This window comes from Xiphophorus couchianus, chromosome 16, assembly GCF_001444195.1.
Source record: "Xiphophorus couchianus chromosome 16, X_couchianus-1.0, whole genome shotgun sequence".
Taxonomy (NCBI): Eukaryota; Metazoa; Chordata; class Actinopteri; order Cyprinodontiformes; family Poeciliidae; genus Xiphophorus; species Xiphophorus couchianus.
Genome location: NC_040243.1, coordinates 6,130,442 through 6,156,843, shown reverse-complemented (window position 1 = coordinate 6,156,843; position 26,402 = coordinate 6,130,442). Strand labels below are relative to the sequence as shown.

The window sequence follows — 26,402 nt, the reverse complement described above, 5'->3', positions numbered from 1 at the left end:
ATAATTAAATTGTATATGAATAGAGTTATTAAAATAAACTCACAGAGAGCAGATAAGGTAAACTTAGTAAAATAGTACAATTTTAGAACCAGAAGGAGAATACAGATTCCTGTATGGTTTCTCCCATTGTGTGCGCGCCCTGAACAGTCTCTAGCTTCCAGGGAAGACCAACAGAATCGAGACACCGTGGGGCGCGCTTGCGCCCAGACAGCGGCCTAAATGCCTGGGATGAGCGCGGGAGGACGGCGGCGCCGTAAGCTAAGAGCTTTGCCGGGGCCACGTAGCGGGGCTGAGGACTCCGGTGCGCAGGTATCCCCGCAACCGGTGTAACGTACATTAATAAAAAAAATATCCTCCCGTCTTTTTTTGCACACATAACAGAAGCTGGCATTACCCGTTCTGTGTGCACATCCACGAATGTACATAGATAGATAGAGGGAGGGCAAGCAACCCTGCTGAATCTGTGCAGCTCTGATTGCACGAACGCAAGAAGGAGGTCGCTCTCGCTCTCTTTAGACGGAGGTAAGCCAGTGAAGCGACCGCAAAATGTCGCTGTTTTAGTGGATTTTCGGCACCTACGGGACTGACATCCAGGACAGCTGCCAGGCGAAGCGCACACGGGTTTCCGGAAGCCGGTGGCCGAAGCTACGGTAAAAACTGTCTATGAACACTGACTTTGTGACAGTGTCGAGTGGAGTGGGTTTACCACAGCTTTTTTTTTTTGTTTGTTAGGACTGCAGCTTACAACGAGAGGGAGATACTGTGAAAACAAAGCGTGACATTGGCTTTAGCTCGACACGGGCCCGATAGCTGCCATTTATTATCTTCAATGTGCAACACAGACATAAAGTGTAACGTTTGTGCTAAAAACTTTAACGTTGATGCTAGCTTTAAGCTAACTAGCAACATTCTGGGCGGCTTGGGGTTAAAAAAAAGTGAAAGTGCGTGTGTTTGTTTTGGGGTAATGCATGTAAGCAAAACGTGAGATAAAACTGAAGGTTTTGAGATTATTCTGCAGATACATTTACCTAAAAGGAGCATCTTCAGCTAATGTAGCAAAGTTAGCTTGTCATGTACAGGTAAGGTTAGTAACTGCAGACTTTAGCTAGCGGGCTAAGTAGCATAAGTTGCCCAGGCCTGTACAGGGTTTCTGCTATTCGCTGAGCAGTGTTGCCTTTTAGGTTTTAACCCTTTGTGCCGTTATAGTTTTCATCTTCTTAAAAAATGCATACATATTAAATTTTATTAGTTAACTGGGGATAAGATCTGACATCATTGGTTTCTGTCAAATTTGGAAATGTCTCAGTCTGTGCAGCAAAAGCTGAGATTACTTTCCCCCCTTCTACTTTTCATTAAGTTCAACCAAAAGATTTGAAGCAGACTGCAAAATCAGAGCATTGCTCCATGACCCGATTCTGGGGTTTGATGGCCACATACCTACAGAGGCATGAAGCATCCCTGCAGTGCACTGCGCCGTGAGCTGGTTAAGGTCTTATGAGTTTGGACAGCGTGAGGAATGTGAACCTTTACAAGCTGCAAGAGGAGAAAGCTCATTAAAGTCTAGACTTGAGAGGGTGCATGGATTTCAGCAGCTTTGCATTGGAGAGTAAAGCGTGGCATATTTGAACTGCAGAGATCTCATCTGTGTCACAGGCATTTTGGCTAAGCACTTTTCAGTATGTGCAGCATTGTTTGTTTGGTACAGTTGCTTTGCAGTAACACTCCCATCCTGTCATACAGATCTTTAGCCACAGTAGCATCTATCCGGTACATGACTGGTTTTGTGGCTTTACCTATGCACAAAAAAAGTTTTCTGCTTGGTTCTCAGAATGCCTCCCAATAGCTGATCGAGGAAAACGTTTAATTTGACTTTTTAGAGAGAAAGCAACTTCACTTCCTCTGTGCTTTGGATTAGTAAAACTGTCAGTGATTCATACAAATATGCTTGATTTTCTTTCCTTCCAATAAACTTGTTTTCAAAATTGTCAAAGTTGGGGGGGGAAAAAAACACTTATCATTATACTTGTCATTTGCATAGGTAGGATCTTAAGATCTGACAGGTTGTGTAACCTAATCTCAGTTAATATTGAGCTCTACATGATTCCCACATCAAAGGACTTCAGTATTTCACAGCGAGTGAAACTCAGAAATGACTCATCATTACTGAGTGGAAGCCTTTTATGCAGCCACTCAAGTTTACTGCTTGTTTGTTTGCACTCAAAAATTCATTTGATTATTGTTTTGGGGTTTTCAACGGTTTTATGCAGTTGGTACCAAATCAAATAAGTTTGGTTTATCGTTTTGGACCACATACGCTTGACAGAGAAGAAAACCACCTGACTCGACTTTTAAGTCAAGTATGTCAGGCTGCCGTTTTGCATGCAGTTTATGCTTCTCTGTCATGTAGACATGGGATAATCTGTTCGGTTGTGTGTCTGGGACGACCATGTGAGGCGAGTTGCTCTGTCAGTGCTGAGCTCCCCTCCCCTCTGCGGTTTTAATGCTCTGAGAAATGCTGTCCGATTCTCAGAGGGGATCAGAGTCGGCATGCACAGGAAGGCAGGTGTCTTATTCTCCTGCGTTGCTTACATTTGTAATTGCAAAGTTTGGCTGAACTGGTTTAGGTAGTTACTTCTTCTAGCAGTTTTATGTCCTCTGCTATTTCTCATCATATATTTTTAATTATTTGGTAAGATTCAAGTATAAAAACAAAACAAAGCAAATATAACTGCATGTAAGTATTACTAATGAAGTGCAGAATGATTATTGAAGGAAGCAAAGTATGTAGTAAATGTGGGTAAATGAACACGTATATTTGATTATGATGGCATTTCCGTAGATCAGAAACGTCTTTTTTTTTTTGTCTGAATTACAACCAAATAAATTGAACATTGTGACTAATACACTCGAAAGTAGTATAGATTTTTTTTATTTAATGGAAACATAATTGGTAAATTGACAATGCTTTTTATAATTTGGCAATTATAAATTTGAGTGAATAAACATGAGGTAGATTCCTCAAGACTCGAATGTCGGATCATTTTTATTTAATATAAATATAAAGTATTAGGTCTCCTTACACCAAGGAAACTCACCATCTCTTCAAGCATTAGGTGAGTTTGTCCATAATAAAGCCTTTTCCAGCAGAATAGGCAGAAGTCAGTGTTATGATCCACAAATACAGGGTTAGAAATGAGGACTCAATGAGTCGGTGAGGCCAAAAACCACAGAGCACACAGGAAACTTTGACTTATTAATTCATCCAGGAGGTAACAGAAGAAACTAGCATAACACACTGAAGCACTGCAGACTTTATTTCCCTCAATTAAGATCAGAGTTCATGATTTGTAAATAAGTAAAAGCCTAGGCAAAAAATGCCATCCAGTGGAGAGTTCAAAGAAAAGAAAAAACTATAAAATAACAAAAAGGCCTATTATACATGTTGCGACATATCTTGATGCTCCCCCAGACCTTTGAGTAAATCTTCTGTGGTCAAAAGAGGAACATTTTCGAAGAAGTACAACCCGTTACATTTGTCGTAAAACAAACGGAGCATTTCACAAAAAGAACGTCATGTTGACACAGTGTTGCCATGTGAAGATCTGAGGCTGATTTGCTGCTTCAGGACCTGGATGACTTCCTTCATTTGGATCTATGAATTCTGCTCTGCAGTAGAAAAACCTGAAGGACAATCTGGGAAGCTTATGGAGCAGGGCAATGATCCCTAGGATTCTAGCGAGATCACCTCTGATTGGATCAAAGAACAAAAGGTTTTTGGAGTGAATTAGTCAAATCTAGATGTAATGCTTTAAAACAATTCAAAATTTCTGAATAAAAACAATTCTGCAATAAACTGTGTGCCAAAATTCCCACACAGAGATGTATAAGACTGTTTTTTAAGTATAACAAACACTTGTTAGGTTTTGTTGGCAATTAGATTTATTTTTATATGGGGCCAGGTTAGATTGGATGGCATTTTCACTTTATTAATAAAATCATAATTCAAAACAGTTTTTTAGTTTTTTTTTTCCCAGTATTTCAATGTTAAACATGTGATAAAGAAATGTGCAAGGGTGCAAATGCCTTTTCACAGTATTGTAGTTGTCATTATGGAATTGGATTATAGCATCCACAAAAAGTTAATCACCGAATCAGTTTACTACAACTACTTCACTAGCAAACTACAAAAGATATCCTGACAAAAACAGGTCAAAGACAAGAACAATAAATGGAAAATAAGTGGGTTTGTAATATTTAATTCAAATTCTTAGCAACAAATTCACTGTTGCACAACCAGGGTTCATTTTGTGGCATTTTACAAACTGTGATTTCAAAATCTGATTTAAAATTAAATACAAATCACATTATATATGTATATATATATGGTATATATGGCAGCATTACTTCATTGTTTTTCTTCTGTAGCCAGTTGGGCGTTTATTTTAAGCCAAGAGTGCATAAGTGCAAGATGTTTGTGAAGATAGAGGCGATATTTTCTGTCTCCAAGAAAGGAGATGCTGATTTGTGTGTATGGTGCTATAGGAGGTTTTTTCTAGCAAAAGAAACCGCCTCGATGCATACTCAGAATTACTGGTAAAGGCTTTTTGAGGTCACCCAACTGTCAACCTGGAGACGCCTCAGTACGAATGTGCAACCTTCCAACTTTTAGTATATCTATGATTCAAAGTCAAGTCTAGAACAAACATGAAACTATATACATCTTTTTCGGTGTGTGACTTGTTTATAAACAAGATAATCACACTTTAGGTTACAAGTATAGCAGATAAGTTTCACTGACAGGTTGACATACAATTTCCTGTGGTTGTGTTTGCAATAGAAGCTCCAGAGCTGTGGTTACACTACGCTTTCTAGCAGTCAATGGGAGCTGCGTTTACATGTGCTGCTTAAGGCGAAAGAACACCTTGATGTTTTTCAGCGTTTCTTGCCGTTTCAGGTGAGCTTCTTGTTTCCGAGAGGCATTAACATTGTTGTGAATTGATTTTTACTTTAGTTGCAGTCCAACTTTAGATAAAAGCTAAAGGACAGTGGTCGGATTTTTGCTTTTGCATGCTCCGCTTCGGTTTGTTTCGAGGTTTTCTGCTTTACTACTGCTGCAGGAGTGCGCTCCGTGGTTTTTGACCTTGCTTAAAAGTTTTTAAGTTTTTCATTGTACATTTGGAATAAAGTTTCTGTTTTCAGTCAAGCGAGTTCTCTAGCTGCGTGTCAGAAATTCTGTAGATGTTAAAAAAGCTGAACCTACGGCATCCTGTCACAAACTTTGACAATTTTAAATGATTACAGACCAAACAGGAACATGTATCTGTACGTTAAAATTGATGAGATCTTTCAGTTGTGGTCGAGAGAGACATTCGGGCTGCACAGTTTTTAAATTTGAATTTTACTCGCAGTCATTCGTGAAACCTGTGGTTTCAGCTCCCACACTCGGCACTAAGACAAACGTCTGTGGGTAAATGTGACACTCGCTGCTTCAAGCTCAACATGCCTGCAGTTTCAGGTCGCAATCTCACCGTTTTTTCAAAGCGAGCGGAAGAACATCGTCTTTAATCTCATCTGTAAGCCTCTTTGTGTCTTCTTTTTCTCTGTCTTGCAGTTAAATGGAGCTTCGAGTGAGACGTGGAGGTGCTGACAGGTGAGCGGTCTCCGGCTCACCTTCGCTTGCTCTGGATCCGAAAGACCTTGAAAAACTGACGCTGAGATTTTGTAATCAGATTTTGTTTCCCAGCTATATGGAACAAACTTTGGGACAGTTTTAATGTCTTACCAACTGCGTGTCCTTCTCCGGACAGAATGGACGCTCTTTTTGAATCAGGTTGATCGTCTCTCACCTCGTCCCCTCCTTCCTATCTCCTCAGAAGAAGGAGGGTGGGGGATTGGCCCCCTACCCCTCCTTGCAGGCTAGGCTAGGTTAGGCTAGTCTTTTTTTTGCAACATAGTCTTTTCTCTTTTATATTACCTTGTGCTCACACCTGATATAATCCCATCATCACTTCTTCATGAAATCCTGCCAGAGCCTGAAGGAGGAGGTTTCCATCCGCAGCCTGGGCGGGATGTCACAGGAGGAGGCACGTAGGACGCCTGTGTCCCAGAACTATTATCACTCTAATAACCCGGATTTGGTTCTGACGGGAAAGGTTCACAGGAGGGAGGTGAGTGGAAAGCCTTATTCTGTGTTGGTAGACAACAAGATGTCAGCCAAGACGGCCGGGACGGACCAAAACATGGGTCAGGTGCCGCCTCAGCATGTGACTTCACAGCAGCATCAACAGTACTTCAGAGAGGGAGCGCAGGAGGCGGGATCGCAGGAGTCCAAAACGGGAAACCAGGAATCCTCTGATGACACTGAGGTTGATGAAGATGATGAGGATGAAGAGGAGGAGGAGGAGAGTGAAGAGGGCTTCAAACGTGAGCAGATCATTGTCGAGGTGAATCTGAACAACCAGACGCTTCACGTATCCAAGGGTGACAACAAAACTGGAACTGCAGCAGATGACTCAGAAAGAGGAGGAAGTGATGAGGATGATGAGGAGGAAGAAGAAGAAGAGGAGGAAGAAGAGGAGGAGAGCCATGACGAGGAAGAGGAGGAAGACGAAGAGGACGAAGCGATGGAGAGTCAAACGACGCGGTCGAGAAGAACCAGACAAAGTTCTTCATCAGCCAGCCCGCCAAAGAGGAAAAGCCTCCGAATGGCCCTGAGCGCCGCCACAGCAGGAATGACCACCAGGGGGCGGCGGAGGCGCATGGAGCCTCCAAAAAGCAAGCGCAGGTCGGGCAGGTCGACCCCGTCTTCCGCAGGTACAGAGAAGACGGGCGAGAAGGCAGAGCTGGAGGAGGAGAAGGAGATGCTGGCGTGCGAGAAGTGTCCCCGGGTGTTCAACACACGCTGGTACCTGGAGAAGCACATGAACGTCACACACAGGCGGATGCAAATCTGCGACAAATGCGGCAAGAAGTTCGTCCTGGAGAGCGAGTTGGCACTGCATCAGCAGACTGACTGCGAGAAGAACATCCAGGTAAATCTGACTTCATTCATTAGTTTTTATTTAACCTGCAATTAAAGATTGAGGTGGTGCAGGTGTTTGAAATGATAACAAACCACAGTTAATCAGACGCATGTGTATCCCAGTAAATAATACTAACCCAAAATTAAGTCTTTTAACAAAACATAAGAATGATACAAATGTATTTTAATAATAGAAATGATAAGTTGTGACTATTGAAATCATGCTGCTGTCCAGCTGAAAGTCATTAACATTCTTCATAAGGAGGTTAAGCCGCAAAAGGTAACTGCAAATGAATGTGGCTGTTCCCAAATTGCTGTATTTTAGAATAATAATTGGAAGCTCAGTGGAAGGAAATTAAAGTGTGGTTATGAAAATAAAACAGGTGAAACTGCAGCCTGCTGAGTTGTGAAGCAGAGCCCATTCAAGAGTTTGAGGGAGTCTTATGATCTACAACACAGATGGATCAAAGCAACTGTTGTTAAACCACTGTTGAAGAACCTTACCTGTTTTTTGGGGGTTTTTTTTACACAATACAAGTTTCTTTTTCTTTACATGATTTCGCTCTCTCACAGAACAAAGTGGTTGATGTGCAACTTTTTAATATTTGTTACTTTTCCATTTCTGTATGTATTGTAATACTTGCAAAGAATTGCTGAAACCAGAAAACGTTTTGATTCTGATTTCTTCAGATGCACACATTTTAAATTCAGACTATAGCTGCCTTTTGTTACCTGAAACTGTAAACAAAGGCTGCATTCCACTAAAGCAGAGAAGTTGCTACATGATTTTTATTTATTTATGTTATTGCCAGATTGTACCCAAGACGTTAGGCAAGATCTGGGCACCAAAATCTGTTGAGGCAAGTGTAAGGGGATCTGACTCAATCTCAGTTGCAGTCAGCCAGTTATCCTTTCATAATTCTCTCTTGTAGTTTAGAATTTCTTGACTTGAAAAATGAATGCTTGCTGTTTTGGTTGATTGATATAATAAGAGTAGTAGACTATATTATAGTTGGCAAATGGGCCACGCTTCAGGTTCATACAGATTCTGGAACGATCAAGAGAAGCAACATAATGAATCTCAAATTAATTTTGGCATCACTGCACTGGATGTTGGATTGAGAAGAATTGGTCTGTTCTTTCTGGAGGAATACCAGGAAACTATCATCATTAGTAATCCACTAAAACATTGTGCAGTTTAATAACACACAAGCTGGTGTTTTCAAGACTTTATTTCTTTTAGTTATGCTGGTTTTTCTGCATAAACACAAAACAAAAACACAACATTTAGGGCTAGAATATTACATTAGATCAATAAACATTTTTAATGCAGAAATGTGGTTTTAATGAAAAGTATATTTAAAACCCGTCTAAAGGTTCTTTTCAAAAGGTGCTTTTAATCTCACAAACGAGACTTATTGGAAGGCAGTTTGTACTTTTATAGGACATCAACCTCAACTTTTATCTGGGAATGTCTTTTTCATTCCCAGATGAATCCATTAAAACATGACCAAGAGGCTTCATGAACATTATCTGCTCTTACTTTAATCCAAATGCTCTTAGAGAATATTTGAAGGAACAAGATTTTTTTCCTCGCTTGTTTGGCGTCATTGAGACGTCTTTGGTAGTATTTATGCATTACAATCTTGACAATTATTCATTGTGAAGTTAGTAATTTTGTGGCGAAATGAGTGTTCCTGTTTCATTTGCTGATAAATTCTGTTTGTGAGTTTTGAAGCTCCTTTGAACCAAATGACTCCCTCTGGCAAAACTGTCCCCCCTCGTCAGAGTTTGTACAAGAGTTCAGTGCGTTCAGTTGGCTTTAGGTGTTTGACAAATCCTGTAGTTTATGATCCTCGGTCTTCCAGTCATCATACAACAATCTGCCGAAACCAGTCTGTTAGCGTGATCATCAAGTTGTTGGTTTTTTTTGACTGAAGGTTTTGTAGTTGGTTTTAGATTTTTATAGAAAATACAGTATGAACACATGCAAACGCTGAGGCAGTCCACATTTTCCAAGTTTAAATGACTGATGTGAATTCGACCCATCTGCATTAAACATTTATACATGCATTGGTAGCTTTACTGTAGCAAACCTTTCGATTATCTGGTGCTCTTGGAGTCCAGATATAGTTTAAAAACACATGCTTGCATATTTGCAGCACAGCTCCTGTGAGCCTGTATCCTTATCTGCTGTTCTGTTGTGGCTTTAGTTTCCTGACACTGAATGGGGAGGTTCAGCTTTTGAATTCCTGAGGGACTAGCAGCTGTTTTGATCGCTTGAATTCACCCGATTTTTGCTGACTTTGATTTGCATTTTCAAGTTATTTTAGACCACAGGGTATCTGAACAGCTGCTCAGATTTCTACTAACAATGTAGAAATCAATGTGAGGATGTAAAGTTATCTTTAAAAGCACCATTTATAAAACTGCTGTCATTTCTCTCTAAAGCAGGAAACGGTTATATTGAAGATTTTTCTCATCTAGTCTAAACATACCCTAGAAAAGTCTGTAGCTTTAAATCTCTAAAGTTTAGTTTCTTTCTACCTCCATAGTTTCTGTTAATGTTACCAAAATACATCAAATTAGTTTTAAACACTTTTTAGTTTGTGTATTTTTAGTGTGTCTTCAATGGAAAGACTTCATAAACTCATTTCTGTGTTACATAAGTGCATGTGAGTGGAGTTTCAGAGCTCAAAATGAGCTAAATAGAGTCAAGCCTGAGAGGAAATCATGTGTTGCATGCAACTGTTTTCATTGAATCTTAGCAGTTTTATGGAAGAAAAAAAAACTCACCTTTTTATAAGAGGAGAAAAAAACTCAATTTTCAAGCCAGCATAACATTAAGGTGTTTAAGAGCTCCTCAGATTAATTGAGAAAGTCTGTAATTTTGATTAGACCAAAGCCATACCATTAATTAGTTGTGTTTTTTTGACATTTCTCCTGCATGTTGTGGGAGTTTTTCTGTGCTAAGCTTTGCAGCCTGAAAGATGGCAGCTGTTAGAGAAGCAGCTTTGTTTTATGGCTAAGTAATATTTTTGAATAAATTAGTTGTAGATGTTTACATATCATGATTAACATGAATGCCATAAAGTTTTTTAACTTTTGAGTCGTTCAAACCAGGTCTTTTCCTCAGGTGCATTGATTATTCTATGCCATTGATAAGTTTTAAAACAGAAGTTTAGTGCAGAAGTTGGAATTTATTTTCTCCACTACCCATAAGGTAGAAATGACCCAGTTTCAAATCTCATGTCCTGCAGTCAGTCCCCCTCCTCTCACTGTTCTTTTCCAATTTCCATTTCATAGTCAGAAGGAAAATCAAAAGAAAACACAAAGAAAATAAAAACCTTGTAAATAAATAAACAAAGGAGAAAATAGGAGAGGGGGAAAAAGAGAAAATATTACAGGGAGAACATCAATGTATGATAAAAAAAAACCATACATTTATTAAAAAAAAGACTACATATATACAAAATATGGAAACAATGGCAAAATGTGAATAATATTTCATAATAATATTAATAATAATATTCCATGATATGGGAAAAAAAATAGAAAATAATGGGGGGGAATCACTTATAAAACAAGATTTGGAATAAAAAGTAAAACTAAGTAATATGATTATTTAATGCTGTTAAAATTGAACAAATATATGAATTTGTTACTGTATAACCAAATTGGGAATTTTTTAGATTTTGGATGCAATATTTTCTTGTGCACCAAGTTAGACACTTATTATTGCTAATTGTTGCAATCACTTGCCTCAAATATAAATAATTTTCCAGATTAATCAGACGTTTACCCTGATGTTACACTTTTTCCCCAGCAGAGGGAGCTGTTGGACTTTCAGAAAGTTGTACCTGCTGATAAGAAACCTCAACACTTTATTCCATCCTAATAAATATGTCTGCTCTGGTTTTCCACAGTGTGTCTCCTGCAACAAGTCTTTTAAGAAGTTGTGGTCGCTGCATGAGCACATTAAGATTGTTCACGGCTATGCAGAGAAGAAGTTCTCATGCGAAATCTGTGAGAAGAAGTTCTACACAATGGCCCACGTCCGGAAGCACATGGTTGGTGAGTTGGGCCTTATAATTATTTGCATAATGTTTCAAGGGGTCAGCTCTGACAACATGTTTATCAATATTATTGGAACCCTTAAAATAGCTTTAATTATCTCCCCTCATCTCCAGCTCACACTAAGGACATGCCTTTCACCTGTGAGACGTGTGGGAAGTCGTTTAAACGCAGCATGTCTTTAAAAGTTCACTCGCTCCAGCACTCTGGGGAGAAACCTTTCCGCTGTGAGGTAAGATGCTGTTTTAACATTGCCGTAAAACAGAAATGCATTAATTGTCTCTAATATTTACTGTTGTTCCATAATGAGGGGAATTCGTGCTTTATAAATGGAGAGTTGGGTCCAAAAGTACAGTAAATATGTTCTATGTTCACAAGAAATACAGAATAAGGAAATGTAATTAGGTGAGTTATAGGAATACCATAAAGATATCTGCCCAACAGGTTATTGTAGTTATGGTTACATGAATTACACTCAGCAGGTTATTGCTTGTTTGCATGTAATAAGAGACACAACTTATTACATGCTTGATGGTAAATGCAGAAACTCATTAGAAGATACAAATGCAATTCTAGACCAAGGCATCATTAATAACATGGAAACATAATTAAATATTTTCCAGCACAAGCAGCATATCTCAATATTTGTATTAAAGCAGAGAAAATAACAGATATTAAAGCCTGGATTTGTTTCTGAATTTATCTTTGACAGGGTAATAAAGAACAGGTTATGTTTGCAGTTTGTAATTAAATCTTTCTGCAGTGCAAATGACAACAGGCAAAAGCGCTTCTGAATGTCAGCTGTCCTCTGTGTGACTTTCAATTACCTTTATTTCCCCTTTTATCAAGTCTCTGAATCGCGGTCCTCTGGGATCTTTCTGTGATTTTGTGGCGACAGTCACACCTTGCAAAATTAACGTATCCTTTTCATCACAGCAGAAATTACACTCCTTCTGCTTTTCAGAGATATTCCAACAGATGGCGTCATGATGCATTTGCTGAGTGAACTTTTCAATTCCAAAGAGTTCTTTCCCTTTATTTTGTGCAACATTTCTTTTCCTCAGCCCTACAGATAAATACTGAATGTTTGATAAGAAGAGGACTTTCTTTAGACTACGAAAAGTCTTAGTTTGCAGAAAATACCACCACGCTGTGAAACGATATCTGCTCCCATTACACAGTCCATTTCCTCCCACCCCCCAATCTTATTAAATCAGATTTAATTCTGATTTCCTAGATTTTAAGGAAAGCTGTGTTTATTTGATTTTCTCAATAGCCAAACCCAATCTCTACCTGATTTGTAGAATCAATCAATTACTTAAATAGAACTTCCATGCAATATGAAGTAGGAAAAAGCAACACTTCTTGCCTCGGTATGAAGAGAGTTTGTTAGGGGAAAAAAGTCACTCGCATGTTTCAATCTGAAAAACAGGTCACAAAAGGCTTTAGGACTCAGGCAGGACTCACTCAGGCTGTCAGTGAGAGCCGTTGTACACAAATGGGGAAAACGCAAAGTGGTGCTGATCCTACCTAAGAGTGGCCAGCTTTCCAAAATTACTCCAACAAGGCATTAACAACTAATCCAGGAGGTCGCAAAACCCCTGCAGGCCTCATTTGCCTTAATTAAGGTCGGCCTTCAACACCAGAAAAAAGGCTGGGTTGCTATGGCACCCAAAGTGAAAACCCACTGCTGACCAAAAAAGCCTGTCTTGCAATTGACAAAGTGATGACTCAAAAGATTTGATGGGACAACATCAAATCTTCTGTTGCTTCTGCTGTTACACAACCCAACCTTTCAGAAATAAGAGCATTTTGCCTTCAGTCACACATGGTGGTGGTAGTGTTATGGTCTGGGACTGTCTTGCTAGCCCAAGAATTCTGCTCTGGTGTATAAAATGCCAAAGGAGGAATATCTCTGAACACTAATTTAAATTCCAGCACACTTCAGATCCTCGTCACGTGGCATATCCGAACCACCAAGTCCACCTCTGATTGGCTGGGGGAATAGTGAGATTTTGGAGTGACCTAGTAAAGGTCCGAACTTGTAACATGGCATTTAACAAAACCCTTTAATGTGAGCAATTATGCAAAGAATGTTAGGGCATTTACTCATCCATAGTGATGCAAGATTTATCAGTGATCTAAAAAGCACAATAATTGTTGCTGCTTATTTGGTTTAGGGGACATTTACTTTTTTCCACATAGGGTCACATTTGTTTGAATTGCTTTTTTTGCCGTAATAAATAAAAAAATCTAACATTAACAGTCATTTGATGATGTAAAACATTTAAGTGTAACAAAAAGCAAAACAAAATAAATCTATAGGTGGCAAATACTTTTTTACTGCACTTGCACGTGCATTTGGCGCTCTCTGCTGTTTTCTGAAATAAACTGCAAAGAGCATCTCTATAAAAATGACTGATGACCAAATGCTGTTGCTTTAAAATTAATGCAATCAATGTTTTTTCACATTCTATTTAATATTTTCTTTTTTACATCTTGAAGACACAGTTTATAAACCATATAAAGTCCTTTAAACTTTCAAAGAGGGAGCAATTGATTTCTTCCCGTTGTGATGCTCTCATTTAGTTTTCTACTCAAAGCAGCAAAGCTGAGTTAATGGGTGAGAATCCATATGGCATTATAAGTGAAGAAATCTTTTAAACAGTATTTTGCATAATGTTCTTTTTTTTGTCTTTCATAATGCGTTCTAGGGTACACAGTTGCATACAACATGAATTATTGCAAACATAAACACGTTACAAAGAGCACAAAACAATAAGAAACTAGAGTAATGGTTTGAAATTTAAATATAGTTCAGAACATGTGTGTTCGCACCCCTCATGCTGTGGTTTCCAAACTTTTAATGACGAGGGCTGAAATTGTCGAAAGGTTTGTGAGCCATATAAACATAATTTTAAAAATATATATATAATTTATCTGGTCAGAGATGAAATAAAAATGCAATTTTAGTGAAACAAAATAAAATGGTTAATTTTGTGGGGAAGGAATGTGCGAGATGTGTAAATCCAGAACATAAACAAGGTTTTGTTGGTTTACCGTAATAAAATAAAGGCGTACAGTGTCCAAATCTTTCAGAGGAGGGAGTTGGAAGAATTTCCATTTTTGTGGCCTACAGTCAAAAAGTTTATTCCTCAGTAACAAGAACAGAACTTTGGTTCCTTCTTTTTTTAAAAACACACCTGTTATATTTAGCAAAGTTTAATAAATCAATTAAATAAATTTGAGTAAAAATTGCTAGATATTTGTGATTCTGTTAACAGTAAAATTATAGAGAAAACATAATGATTAAAAGATGAATACTTTGTTTTGCACCTAATTGTCTATGTTATAATAATTTCAGTTCATCATTATGAACTTTCCATCTGCATCAACCACCTGAGCTGCTGGGCCAAATATATTAAACTGTACAAACATTAAACTGCGGTCAGGTTCGCACTTTGGACACCCTGGCCTTTCGGCATATAATCAACTAATTTAATATTTTCTTTCGTCTCCACACATTAACATTCAGCAGACAGTGCGTCCTCAGAGTTTTACTCAAACCATATCAAACATTATAAACCCCGATGCTCATGACTGACCCTCTAAAAAACAAAACTTCTTCTGTTGCTTTGGAAAGTATGCAGTCAGTTTCCCTCTCGGTATTCCTAGGGTTGTTTATGCTTCACAGGGTGTCCTTACTTCCAGCTTTAGGCCTTTAACTATACCACACTTAAAAACAGTTTCATGGGTGGAGTTGTTCTAATTAGATGTTAGAAGCTATCCCAGACACTAAGGTTTTTATTACATGCCTATTAGGTTTATGTAATGTGTAGGCCTTACATTCTTTCTTACATTTTTTTTCTCTCACCAAAGACATCTATTTAGTCAGGTGGTGGCACAGAGTATAAATATCTAACCTTTGGGGAAAAAAATCGAACCAAGAAACCCTCAGTGCAACTATGCACTGTGTGTAACAAGTGTTGCAACCAAGGGTTATTTTTAGTGACTGAACATATGTGGCTTTTTCTTCTGGATTTTCTCACCTGAGCTGATGTTGGATGGTAGGAAGTCTCTTCTCAGGCCATTTGAGGGAGGCCAATCAGAGCCCACTGAGTTCTTGGAAAAGAGATAATCTCTTCTCACATTAGTTTGTTCTGAAAGCTAAATATGCTGAAGTAAGCAGAAATCTGCTGCACATTACCACAGGGAAAAAAACCACTGCAGAACCGTGTGACGAGGGTTCAGTTTAGATTTCTGAGAATGTGTGCATGCGTTGACCTAGTGGGTACATGTCTAAAAAAGCCTCTCTTTCTTTTGCAGCACTGCGACGAACGGTTCCAGTACAAGTACCAGCTGCGCTCCCATATGAGTATTCACATTGGACACAAGCAGTTCATGTGCCAATGGTGTGGCAAGGACTTCAACATGAAGCAGTACTTTGACGAGCACATGAAAACACACACAGGTGAGAACTGAGGCTCTCGCTGTGTATCAGACACACGCATACAGTTCTGAAAAAAATTAAGAGATCACTTAAAATGATCAGTTTCTCTGATTTTACTTTTTGTAGGTATATGTTTGAGTAAAATGAACATTGCTCTTTTATTCTATGAACAACATGTCTCTGAAATTCCATGCAAAAATGTAGTATTTATTTGCAGAAAATGAGAAATGGTCAAAATAACAAAACAGATGCAGTGCTTTCAAAGAAAACAAGTTCATATTCACTTAGAAACAACAATACTAATGTTTTAACTCAAGAGAAATCAATATTTGGTGGAATAACCATGACATTTTCAATGGGTTCAGTGCAGTGGTCTCTTACTTTTTTTTCCCAGAGCTGTATATATTAGAATATAATAGTACTAGGGGATGACCTCTGTGTGGCAAAGTTTAGGATGAGATTAAAAACTGAATTCAAATCAATAAATCAAAAAGTATTTCATTTCTGAACTCATCTTCTTACACAGAAATATCCCTCAAAACCTCTTAAAAGTGCAACGCATTCAAAAATTAAGAAAACATTTTGGGTGCTATTTGCTGTACACAGATAAAGGAAAAATATGACAGTTTTTTTCACATCACAGTTCTGTAAACAAATATCTGAACAGAACCAACACCTTTTGTTTGTTGTAATTATCGACAATTACAATAAACAAAGCAGACATATTGACTCCATCAAGCAGGAGAACATTTCATCCAAAACATTCAGCAACAGTGGTAAATATTCCTGGAGATGTCCTGTTTTTATTTAATGTTTTAGTACTTTAATGCTGCAAATAAAAAAAATAATCTAATATCAATAGAATTGATTCCTTAAACATTGCTTTAACCAGAGGTCACATGTTCACTGTGCTGCTGACCTCTAGGATGATTGCAATGGACAAAGAAGATGTTAAGATCACTGAACAAACTTATCTGAAAGGGGCTTTTAAATGCTGTTTAAAAGGTTAAACCAAATTTTCACACAATTGAAAACTTAAGTCCAAAGTTTTTTGTGTCCATACCAATTTTGTCCCATTCCTACTGACAGAACCAGTTTACCAGAGGCACTGGTTTCTCACGCATCTTAGCTCAGCCCACAGGTTTTCTATAGGACTGACATCAGGGCTTTGTGATGGTGTCTGTGCTTTGTGCAGACTTTAATCCGCCTTTTTATCTTGTGTTTCTTCCTCACCGAGTGAGTCTGTTTTCATAATCACCTTGTCTTACGAGCCTTAGCCAAACCAAATCTTCAGTCTTCTACATTTTACACCAAAACACATTTTTCTCTCTTTTTGGAACTAGACATTCCCACGGCATTTATATTTGTACAGAATCACTTGAACAGATGAATATAAAGTAGTAGTATTAAATTATACGTTCTGACTGATCTAAAATGAGACGGATTTAATCTGATTTAATGTCCAATGGTGAGGAAGAGGGTGTGTTTTAATACATTGTATATAAATATTGGATTTCAACCGTAACCAAAGTCAAATTTGAGTTTTTAAAAAATTATTTTATGTTAGTTTTTTATTTTATTTAAATATTTAGATTATTTGTGGGGTTTATTCTATTTTTCTCTCTTTTTCTTTTTTTGCAAAGCTTAATGCAGCTAGAGTTATTTACAAAGTTTTCCAAGCTCTTGTCTTCCCTCCTCGCCGCCCGCCAGGCACCATAAACTCTAAAAAAAGGAACAAAATGGGGTGTTGCCTCTATGCTTCGTTCTTGCAATGAGAGGGGATGTTTTACATCAAAGAACAGCCCTGCATATATTGTGGCTTGTAATGACTACCCAGACACATGAAGCTGTACATCTTTCTCTGTTTTTTTTTTTTTTTTTCATGTTTCACCAATTTTCTAAGAACAGCCCGAGCACTGATGCCTGCGCGTCATCTGCTGTTTTTCCTGAGCCGTGGGTGGACACGCCACACTCAGTTGGCCCTCAAGGTTATATTTGTGATGTGTAATTACGCTGCCCTCTCGTATCCCTGCAGCTACCGACCAATTTAGCCTCATCCAGGAGGAGACACACCCAGCCTTACTCTGTAATAAACCAAACTTTGGTTCTTTTTTTGTAAATTCCCATGATTAAATGTAACAGGTACAGAACACTGGCCCATCAGCTGTCACCTTTTGATATTCAGTTGGTGTGGAGGAGCTTCGCGTGGAACGTGCCAGAATCCGGCATTTGGAGAGCCCTTCAGCAGGCTGTTAATAGATGGCTGTGTGGGTGGTAACAGGCACATTTAGTGGCTCCGTGGAGGGAGGTTAATGAGAGCAGCATTCTAACGGGACTGCTGTTGTTCACTTTCACATCTCCCATCCTCGAAGTGTGAATTGTAATAGCTTCCTGGGGAGTGGGTGGGTTGACGGCAGAGACCCTCGATTCAAGATGGAGGCTTATTTGCATTCTCAGAGCTGAAGTTGAAAAGGAAACTTTGTGTGAAAAGCTTCAGTTGTTTGAAAGTCTGTAACCAGCACATTTGACAGCAGATGATTTAGGGCTGATGCGATGATGAATTGATTATTGAAATAACCGTAGACTTTTTTACTAATCGATTAATCGTTAACTGAAGTAAACAAACCCCAAAAAAGACCACTTGCTGAAAAAGCAACATTCTCAGAGGAGTAATTAAGCCAAAAATGTACATAAAATAGCGTCACCTAGTTCAAAGTGCTTAGCTTTTCATATATTGATGTTAGAAGTATTTTTTTAGCTGCAGATGCATCCTTTGCTACAAATAATCAAGCATACACTAAAGTAATGCTATGTGCATTTTAGAAAATAAAAGGATTTTCTTATTTATTTTTAAAAATCAATAGAATTTTTTATATGCATTTTTTCATGCATTTCTAATACTACCTAAAGGCTTAAATTAACAATCTATAGAATGTGCAGTTTCAATAATCGTTGATAGATTAGTCAATAACTAAAATAGCCCTAAAATGATTTGACTCTGATTAATCAGCCTGTTTGTCTTTCAGGAGAGAAGCCTTTCATTTGTGAGATCTGCGGGAAGAGCTTCACCAGTCGGCCCAACATGAAGCGCCACCGCCGCACGCACACGGGCGAGAAGCCGTACCCCTGCGAGGTTTGTGGCCAGCGCTTCCGATTCTCCAACATGCTCAAAGCTCACAAGGAGAAGTGCTTCCGGGTCACCAGCCCCGTGGTCCTGCAGACTAGCGGCTCCTCTGTGCCTGTCCGCCTCTTCGCCAACGCCTTCTCCTCCCCTGCCTCCTCCTCTTCCTCTCCCACCACCGTCCCCGGGCCCTCAGCGGCAACACCCGCCACCACTTCAGCTTCTCTGGGCCTCGGCCCGACCGGAGGGCCCGTTCCGCATCAGGGCTCCGTCGGACATGCGTTCTCCCATGTGCAGCTTCATTCAGCGCCCTCTCATCATCATCTCTCCAACGCGCCGCAGCAGGCCAATCCTCACAGCCACCACCACCTGGTTGTCCCTCCTGTCGCCCACCTTCCACCTCCACCTGCTCTTTTCAAGAGCGAGCCACTTAACCACTGTGGGCACGAAGACAGCAGCTACCTGCACCACATGGCTCCCCTTGACAAGGGTCCTGGAGCGCCACAGCACCACTGAACCTGTGCAGCATCAAACCAGACCTTGTCTTCTTAAAGCTCCGCCTCAGTTTCTCAATCGCAGGAACCGGAAGCCGGATCTGCAGAGAGGAGTTTGTTGCAGACAGCAGGATGAGATGAAATAGGAGCATACATGTTCCTTCAGACAATGCAGGTTTCCTACGTAGACGTGGCTCGACTAGAATTAATCTAAACTCATAAACATTAAGGATTCTAACTGTTGCACCATCCGTGCACACATTAAGTGAGACATCACTTTAAAAAACTGTTCAACCTGGCAAAGGTTTTACAATCGCTAGAAATTATTCTTCAGAAAACGACTCTGTGTGAACATCTCTCTCCACATTTAATGGGTGGAAACTGGTTTTCATCACAAATAAAAGCTGCTGATGGAACTCAAAATCCATAATACCTAGACTCCCTGGATCCTCAAAGATTTGTTTCACTGAACTTTCCTTTTCTTTTTATTTTGTTAATTTGACTCAAGGTCATACATTAGTCAGGACATGAGCTTCCTGTGCCGCTCATCCCCATAGCAATATTGTACTTATTCTCCAAGCTGTAGTGCAGAAACCTCATGGGCAAAAAAATGTTTAATGAATGTTGAAACTGGGCCTACCTGAGCCTTTTTTTCCTGTACAGCGGCCAATGTTAAAGGGACAGTTGAGATTTTTATATCAATGTTCTGTGGGATAAGCTACAGGTATATGCTCTACCTGTAGTAGACAGATGTCATATTGAAATGAGTTTGTGTAAACATGAACATTCTTCTTACCTTCTTGGTAGTTAGGCTAACTGCTAAGAAGAGAAGTCCACAGATTTTAGCTATTTTAAACAAACTGAAAAAGTATCTGTCAGAATACTTCTGTGTCTTTTAGTCTTTTAACTGAAAAACATCCCTGTTATAGTGCAAAATTGCATTATTTGAGGCTCTCCAGCTGCCTCATCATCTCCAATTGTCTGATCTGCTCAACGTCTGCCAAGAACGAAGCATTTTCGTTTTGCATTAGACTGTCAGTTTTGCAGATGTATCACTATTTAGCTGTTTGGAAATTATTTTGAGTCGACTTGTGATCAGTTAAACACAATCTGTCAATATTACAACCCTAATGTAACCGTCCAGTGATGAGCAATATTTTACTAGCTCACAAAATGACACCCCCTCCCCAAAACTGTTATCTTAAGACTTTCTAAATTTGATAAGTAATGCAATTGTCTCCAACATAGCACTCTTACATATATTTAATATTAGACATGCATGCAGATACCAGATAGGCTCTCATTTTCTGTAAACATCAGTGTGAAAGGTACACTAAGACTTGGATTTATGTAAAACTGCACATTTGTGAAATCAGAGCCACAAATTGACCATATTTTTGTTTCATTTGTTTTAAATGTCCATTTTAAACAATGCCAACTGGGTCTACATTTTCTTGCAAATGTAATTACTAAAACCAACTAAAAGAGCCCCTCGTCTGGTAGTTTTCCTTCGCTCTAATTATTTCTTCACTGTTTTGCAAACTCGCAATGCTATGGCATCTGTCTGCTACAGCTAAGGCAACAATTACTGATAAGTTCACAGAACGTCAGTTCAAAACATTTGAACTATCCCTTTAGGGCTGTCAGTCAGGGGCAAACAGCAGTAGAGTAAAATGCAGTGCCATAGGTTACAGTGAGATGGGAGAGATTAGTTTTTAACTACTGTGTAAATTAAATTGAATCTAGACGAAGTCTCAGATTTATATCCGTAAAAATGGTGCTTTTCATTCCATTACTTAAAAACTCCTTATTTTGCTTTCTAGTTCAGTTTTCATAACCTAATCTAGTGTGTGTGGGGAAAAATTTGTGTTCTTTCAGCCTGGCTTTTCTGCAGTGAAATTAAATGTTTGACTTGATATTTTGTGATCGAGATGACTTTAATTAAACGAGATCTGCCCCAGGCACACACACATACACACACACACCCCACACACATTCAAGCATACACACGGTCACTGATTTACCTACAGCGACCAGTAGAACCTCAGCTTACAGGACTGTTGGTCAATGTTTGCTTTTAGAAAATGAATGACTGTCGAATAATACTGCCACTGTGAGGGGCCAGACATGTGGCCCCGTCTGCTTTTGTCCTCTATTTTATTTTTTATCCCCACCTCCCTTTGCTGCTGTTCAAACAATACGGGTTACCATGTTAAAGGTCGCCTGACACACACACTCACACACACACACAGTATACACAACTGGGACCTTTTTCATTGAAGCTCTTAACAGTATATTATGCATTATTCCTCAGCCTGTATTCCACGGTTTGGTGTGGGGTGGTGTAATGTAGAGGCTAGACTTTAATTTTATTTTATTTTCTGTACTGACAAACTTTGGTCAACAAAGGCCAGCGCATGTGTAAACCTGTTGAATGTTGCCTAAGCCGAATGATGGTTTATAGATCATTCTTGTTTCATGTTCTCAGATTATTTACTTAGTTTTTAAGCTAATGAACAGCCGTCACATGCAGTTAACAGCAGATCTTTACGTACACTGAATAAAAGGATGATTTTTATTTCTCATCTTCTGACAAACTTTTCCTGTTTTTAGATCAGATTTACAATTATAAAAATTATTTCTGTATAAGAAGTACTAGAAAAATTAAATGGGGATTCTTTGAGATTCTTTTATTATTTCTTCAAATTTAGATGTTTACTTAATTCTCCTTAGTATTTGGTGGAATTGTAGGAATTTGGCCGACAGAAGTTGTTACTCAGTCACCTTTTCAGCTCTTCCCACGGGTTTCGTGGGCCTGAGATTACAGCTTTACAATGGTCGCTCCAAAACTCCCAATTTGTCGTCCTCTAGCAACTTAATTGCTGTTTTGGATGCTGACAGTCATTACTCAGTTGGTACAACTGTTTAAATCCAACCTTTAAATTCCCATCTGTCATTAAATGCTGCCTCTGTGTTTTCACATAATGATGTTTCTTCAAGATGCCATCTATTTTGTTAAGTACAACATAATGCTGCCACCCTCATACTTCACAGTTGGGATTGTAGTTTTTTGGCTAGCAAGCTTCATAATTTTACTTTTTTTTTTTTTTTTTTTTTTGCAGAAAATGATTCAAAGATCATTTTGGGGCTAGAATTTTGGTTTTATTAAACGAGACAGGTTTCGAAAAATGTTTGGAACTTGACTTCTTCACTGAGTAGCCTTTTAGCTCAGAAACTTATCAGTTTCAACAACAATTTTGGGTTGATTCTCACATGTCATATATAGAAGCTACCTGACTTCTGAGCACTTTGATGGCAGAACATTTCCATGGTGTTTATACTAGCATAAAGCTGTTTGAACAGATGAACTTGACACCTTTAGGGAGTTTGGAAACGTGAATCAAGTGGAGCTCCACAACTCTCTTCCTGATTTCTTTCAATTTTCTGTAGTGTCATAAAAAGAAGCTGTGTTTTTGAGGGGTTGCCTTAAAATGCATCCTCAGGCAAGCCTCCATTTAACTCTAGTGTTGCGAATTAACCAATCAGATTCTTAATAAGCATCTGGGCTTTCCTGAATAGTTTAAAAGGATAGTCCTTTTAATGTAAAACTTCTGATGTTTAAAAAACTCAAAACATATGAAAGAAATCCATCATTATTTACCTAAAATGGTAAAAGCTTAGTTTGACTTAATGTCTAACGGTGAGAGGGTAAAAACTAATTTTTATATTGTGTATGTAAACATCTGGTTTCAACTGTTGATGTACTGTCAGCACATGATAGGAAATGTCAGGATAAGAGGCAGTGGTCAGAAAATGTCATGAAACTGGGGTTCTTCCGTTGGCCAAAAGGTGTGTGTCTGGTGTTTTAAGGAGCAGAAGCCGTGGGCTTGTTTGGCCTGAATTTTTCCGGTTCTTGCCGCCTCAGACTGATAATACATTGAGAGCGTATTGTGCGTGCATTGGTCTCAGTTTGGATCTCTTACCCAAAGCTGCTTTTACAATGTGTCCCAATAATGTGTCATTAGAGGAGTAAATGGGTAGGGGGGCGGACAATAGGAATAAAATAACCCATCCTGTCAATCTGATGGTAGTCTGAAGTGGTTAAGTTCAGTAGTTTAGTGCCAGGCCTGCAATTAGCCTGCCATCTCTGTACGTCTTAATACTGCTGCAATATTATTTGCTATCATTCAATCTCTGTAGACTCACTGTTGGGATTCAGGATTTTGCAGTAGGGGTATTTTCAGTCTTGTCTTGTTCCTTTTATTTTTAAAGCCTTTTGTTATTCTCTGCACTTTACTGCTGCGTGGGTGATGCGCAGGGAACGGGGTTAGGGGAGGAGGTGACAATGCATTGTGGAGCAGAATGTAGTTGTGACTGTATGGGAAATGGATGGAGGCTATTTACTTTAGAGTGGATTGTTTTGTTTTTTTTCTAAGGCAAGGAAAGGAGGAGAATCTGAGGTGGAGGTGGACGGTGTGCAAGGGACCATAGCTAATATACACATCTATGTACTTAACTTCATTTTGAGAAAAATAGCCTTCAGTTTGGACCTTTCCTTCAAAGTACAAATGATGATCCTACTACTTTTGTGCCATCACACACGCCCCTTCATGTATTATTGGAAATACGTTCGTCATTTTATTTTTTCCCGTTGTGTCCGTTTTCTCTGTTGCAAAATGATTCTCCTCCTCCTTTCTTTGTTATATAGAATGCACTTTCTACTAAAATCCTTGAGTAGTTAAAAAAATAACATTGTATATTCTTTAAAGATGTTTTTAAAAAAATCAATATTCTTTCCCCTTTGTATTTTTAACCACTTAATGTAGCATTGTGTATTTTATTATTGTATCTGGTACAAAATGTGCAGCTTTATAATGTCCTGTTTTGTCCTTTTTGTATGTTTTCTGGAGATTGAGGATAAGTGATAAAAAGTTGGGCCTTTTTTTGATAATGTACATTTAACTGACTGCTAACTTTGAAAAGTAAAAACTCGTAGCCATGATATTTGTTTCCTTGGATCCTTTTGTTTTCCTTTTTTCTTAAAATCCTTGCTATACATAGAAGAGTATATTGGACAAAACTGGCGCTTAATTTAGGGTTTCGGGTATCGGGGCATAATAAAATATCTGAGCTAGACCTGAGCTCAATAGGAACTTAAACAAATCCACATTTATTTATTAAATGTTGATGATGCTGTGTGAACCACTGCCGCTAGTTGCATAAGTTGGCAGATGGCTGAAGCATGACCCAAAGAGTCTCAGCTATGGGACAAAGATTTAAAAAAAAAAAAACAGCAGCAGATCTTCAACAAGATGTCAAAAAAAAAGAAGAAAATCAACGTTTGAAATACAGTAGCAGGAATATTAGAAAGGTGTGCATAAATAACTGCCTGCAAGTGCAGGAAACTGAAGCTGTATTGTCACAAACATTGGGTGATATGAGAAACTGAAGTCACACAGAAAACACTTGCTTACTGTTTCTTCAATCTATTGAATTATTGGCTATTTAGTTTTTACAGGCTGTTCTTATTTTATTCTTTTAATCTATGAAATTTTTTGACTGAATCTGTTCAGGTTGAATTGGCGCTTTTAGAACTTGTTTAGAGCAGGTCACTTTATAGTAAAAAAGATGTCTACTTTCTTTTTATTGTGAACATGAAAAATATTGATTGGGAACAGCATGTTCCTGATTGTGTGCTTCAGTTTAAGTATGTTTCAAACTGAGATTTGCTCCAGCGTGGATTATTGCTGATTGACTCTTGCTTCAGCGCTGGTCTTTTCCTGCTTTTTTTAGTTTCACTGCGATTTTGGTATAACATTTTACCAACTCTTTGCACTGAATCTGAGAATTGTGACATGTTTTTACTACTATTAACACCCCTAATCTTTTACTAATCTTTCCATTTTGGGCAAATTAACAGGATAGTTCCACAATTTAGGTCATCATCTTCGTAGGTACCAAAAAGTCTTCAAGTTTTATTGGTTTGTAGTGTTTCCCTCCTTTTAGGATGTATTATTGCTGGAAGAATACCTGCTTTCTCTTTACCAGGTGGGTTTAATGAGTCGCATAATCCTATAGGTAGCAGAACAGGCCGGTGGGAGCAGAGAAAAGTGTGTGTGACTCACTGTTGGTGAGTGGGTGGCCAGGTACCGGGGCTCGCTTCACGAGCAGAGGAGATAATAACACGCCGTCTGTACATCTCCATTCCCATTTGGGTTTGAAAATAGTCGGCCTCCCCAGCTGTTAGTCATTACGCCTTCTGGTGTCGAGGAGGGAGGAGGCTGCGTCTGTCGGCAGGCAGATAAAGAGAAGAGGACTTCACGTCGCGTTTCCCAGCCGTTTGTTCGTTCTGTGTGCTTCATTAATCAGCATACTTGCAGGGTCTTATCAGGAGGAACAAGCAGCAAACATGGGCTCCCTTGCTGCGATACTGATGTTTCTCTGTAGTTAGTAAATGGAAACATAACCTTATTTCAGATTTTGATTACTTTTAAATCATTTCTATCCAGTCATCTCCTGAAATGCGAAACCCAACAACGAAAGCCATCCCTGTCCTGCCTTCACTACAGATATGGACTTGCAGACTCGAGGCATTTTACCATTAAAATGGCCCCACTGAACTAAATACAGATTAGCCATCTAAAAGGAGGCCAAGATTGATTTTTGAAATCACTGCTTTTTCCAGCAACATTTGTTAAAACATGCTGATTGGGTGGTCTTTACTCTGGACATCTGGTCAAAGTTTAGTGGTGCATTTAAGTACAGGGCAATCCTGGAACTCGACCTGCTGGAGGCTGCAAAAAACTTAAAACAAGGACAGAGCGGCCCTTTCACTTGATTTTGATGAAAACATGTTAAAAGTTCCAAACCTTAAACGAATGGATATTTAAACTGATGGTTTCAGAGATTCTCCTGTCTAAATTTGGACAATATTGCAAAGTAAAATGTCAAAATAGTTCTAGTTTCTAGTAGATGTGGAAAGCTGGACCCGTAAAGACACGAAGCTATGATTCCAATAAATAGCAGTTCTAAGACTCGACTTGGAGGGACAAAATGTGGAAAAGTTCAAAAATACTGTTGCAAGGAACTGTAAATGTTTCACCAAGAGATAAAGTTGATAATCTGCTGAACAAAAACAGATTACATAAAAGGCTAGATGTACCGTAGACACTTGGAAAAGAAAAAAGTGGATCTTTGACTATGTAGAACCCTCATCCAACAGAATATTCCTGCTTTCCTTGC

The 26,402-nt window shown here is 38.8% G+C and overlaps 1 protein-coding gene and 1 long non-coding RNA gene across 6 annotated transcripts; one reads left to right on the top strand and one right to left on the bottom strand.

Moving 5' to 3' along the window:
• The first annotated feature begins 176 nt into the window (after positions 1-176).
• On the top strand, positions 177-24,162 carry znf652 (zinc finger protein 652). Of its 5 annotated transcripts, XM_028041516.1 has the most exons (7): positions 207-650; positions 5,612-5,925; positions 6,030-7,031; positions 10,948-11,095; positions 11,212-11,327; positions 15,422-15,566; positions 18,572-24,162. In XM_028041516.1, exons 3-7 carry the CDS (start codon positions 6,069-6,071, stop codon positions 19,180-19,182), a joined length of 1,983 nt encoding a protein of 660 aa, XP_027897317.1. In that variant the 5' UTR covers positions 207-650; positions 5,612-5,925; positions 6,030-6,068; the 3' UTR covers positions 19,183-24,162. The 5 variants fall into 5 exon arrangements, with proteins under 5 accessions (XP_027897315.1, XP_027897314.1, XP_027897313.1 ...); XM_028041514.1 differs by having other exon boundaries at positions 177-309; positions 5,612-7,031; XM_028041513.1 differs by having other exon boundaries at positions 206-522; positions 5,612-7,031.
• On the bottom strand, positions 23,280-26,351 carry LOC114159555 (uncharacterized). The gene is made up of 2 exons (XR_003598615.1): positions 25,535-26,351; positions 23,280-25,447 (listed from the first exon to the last, which is right to left on the bottom strand). It is a non-coding gene; the product is annotated as an uncharacterized LOC114159555 (long non-coding RNA).
• Positions 26,352-26,402: the final 51 nt, after the last annotated feature.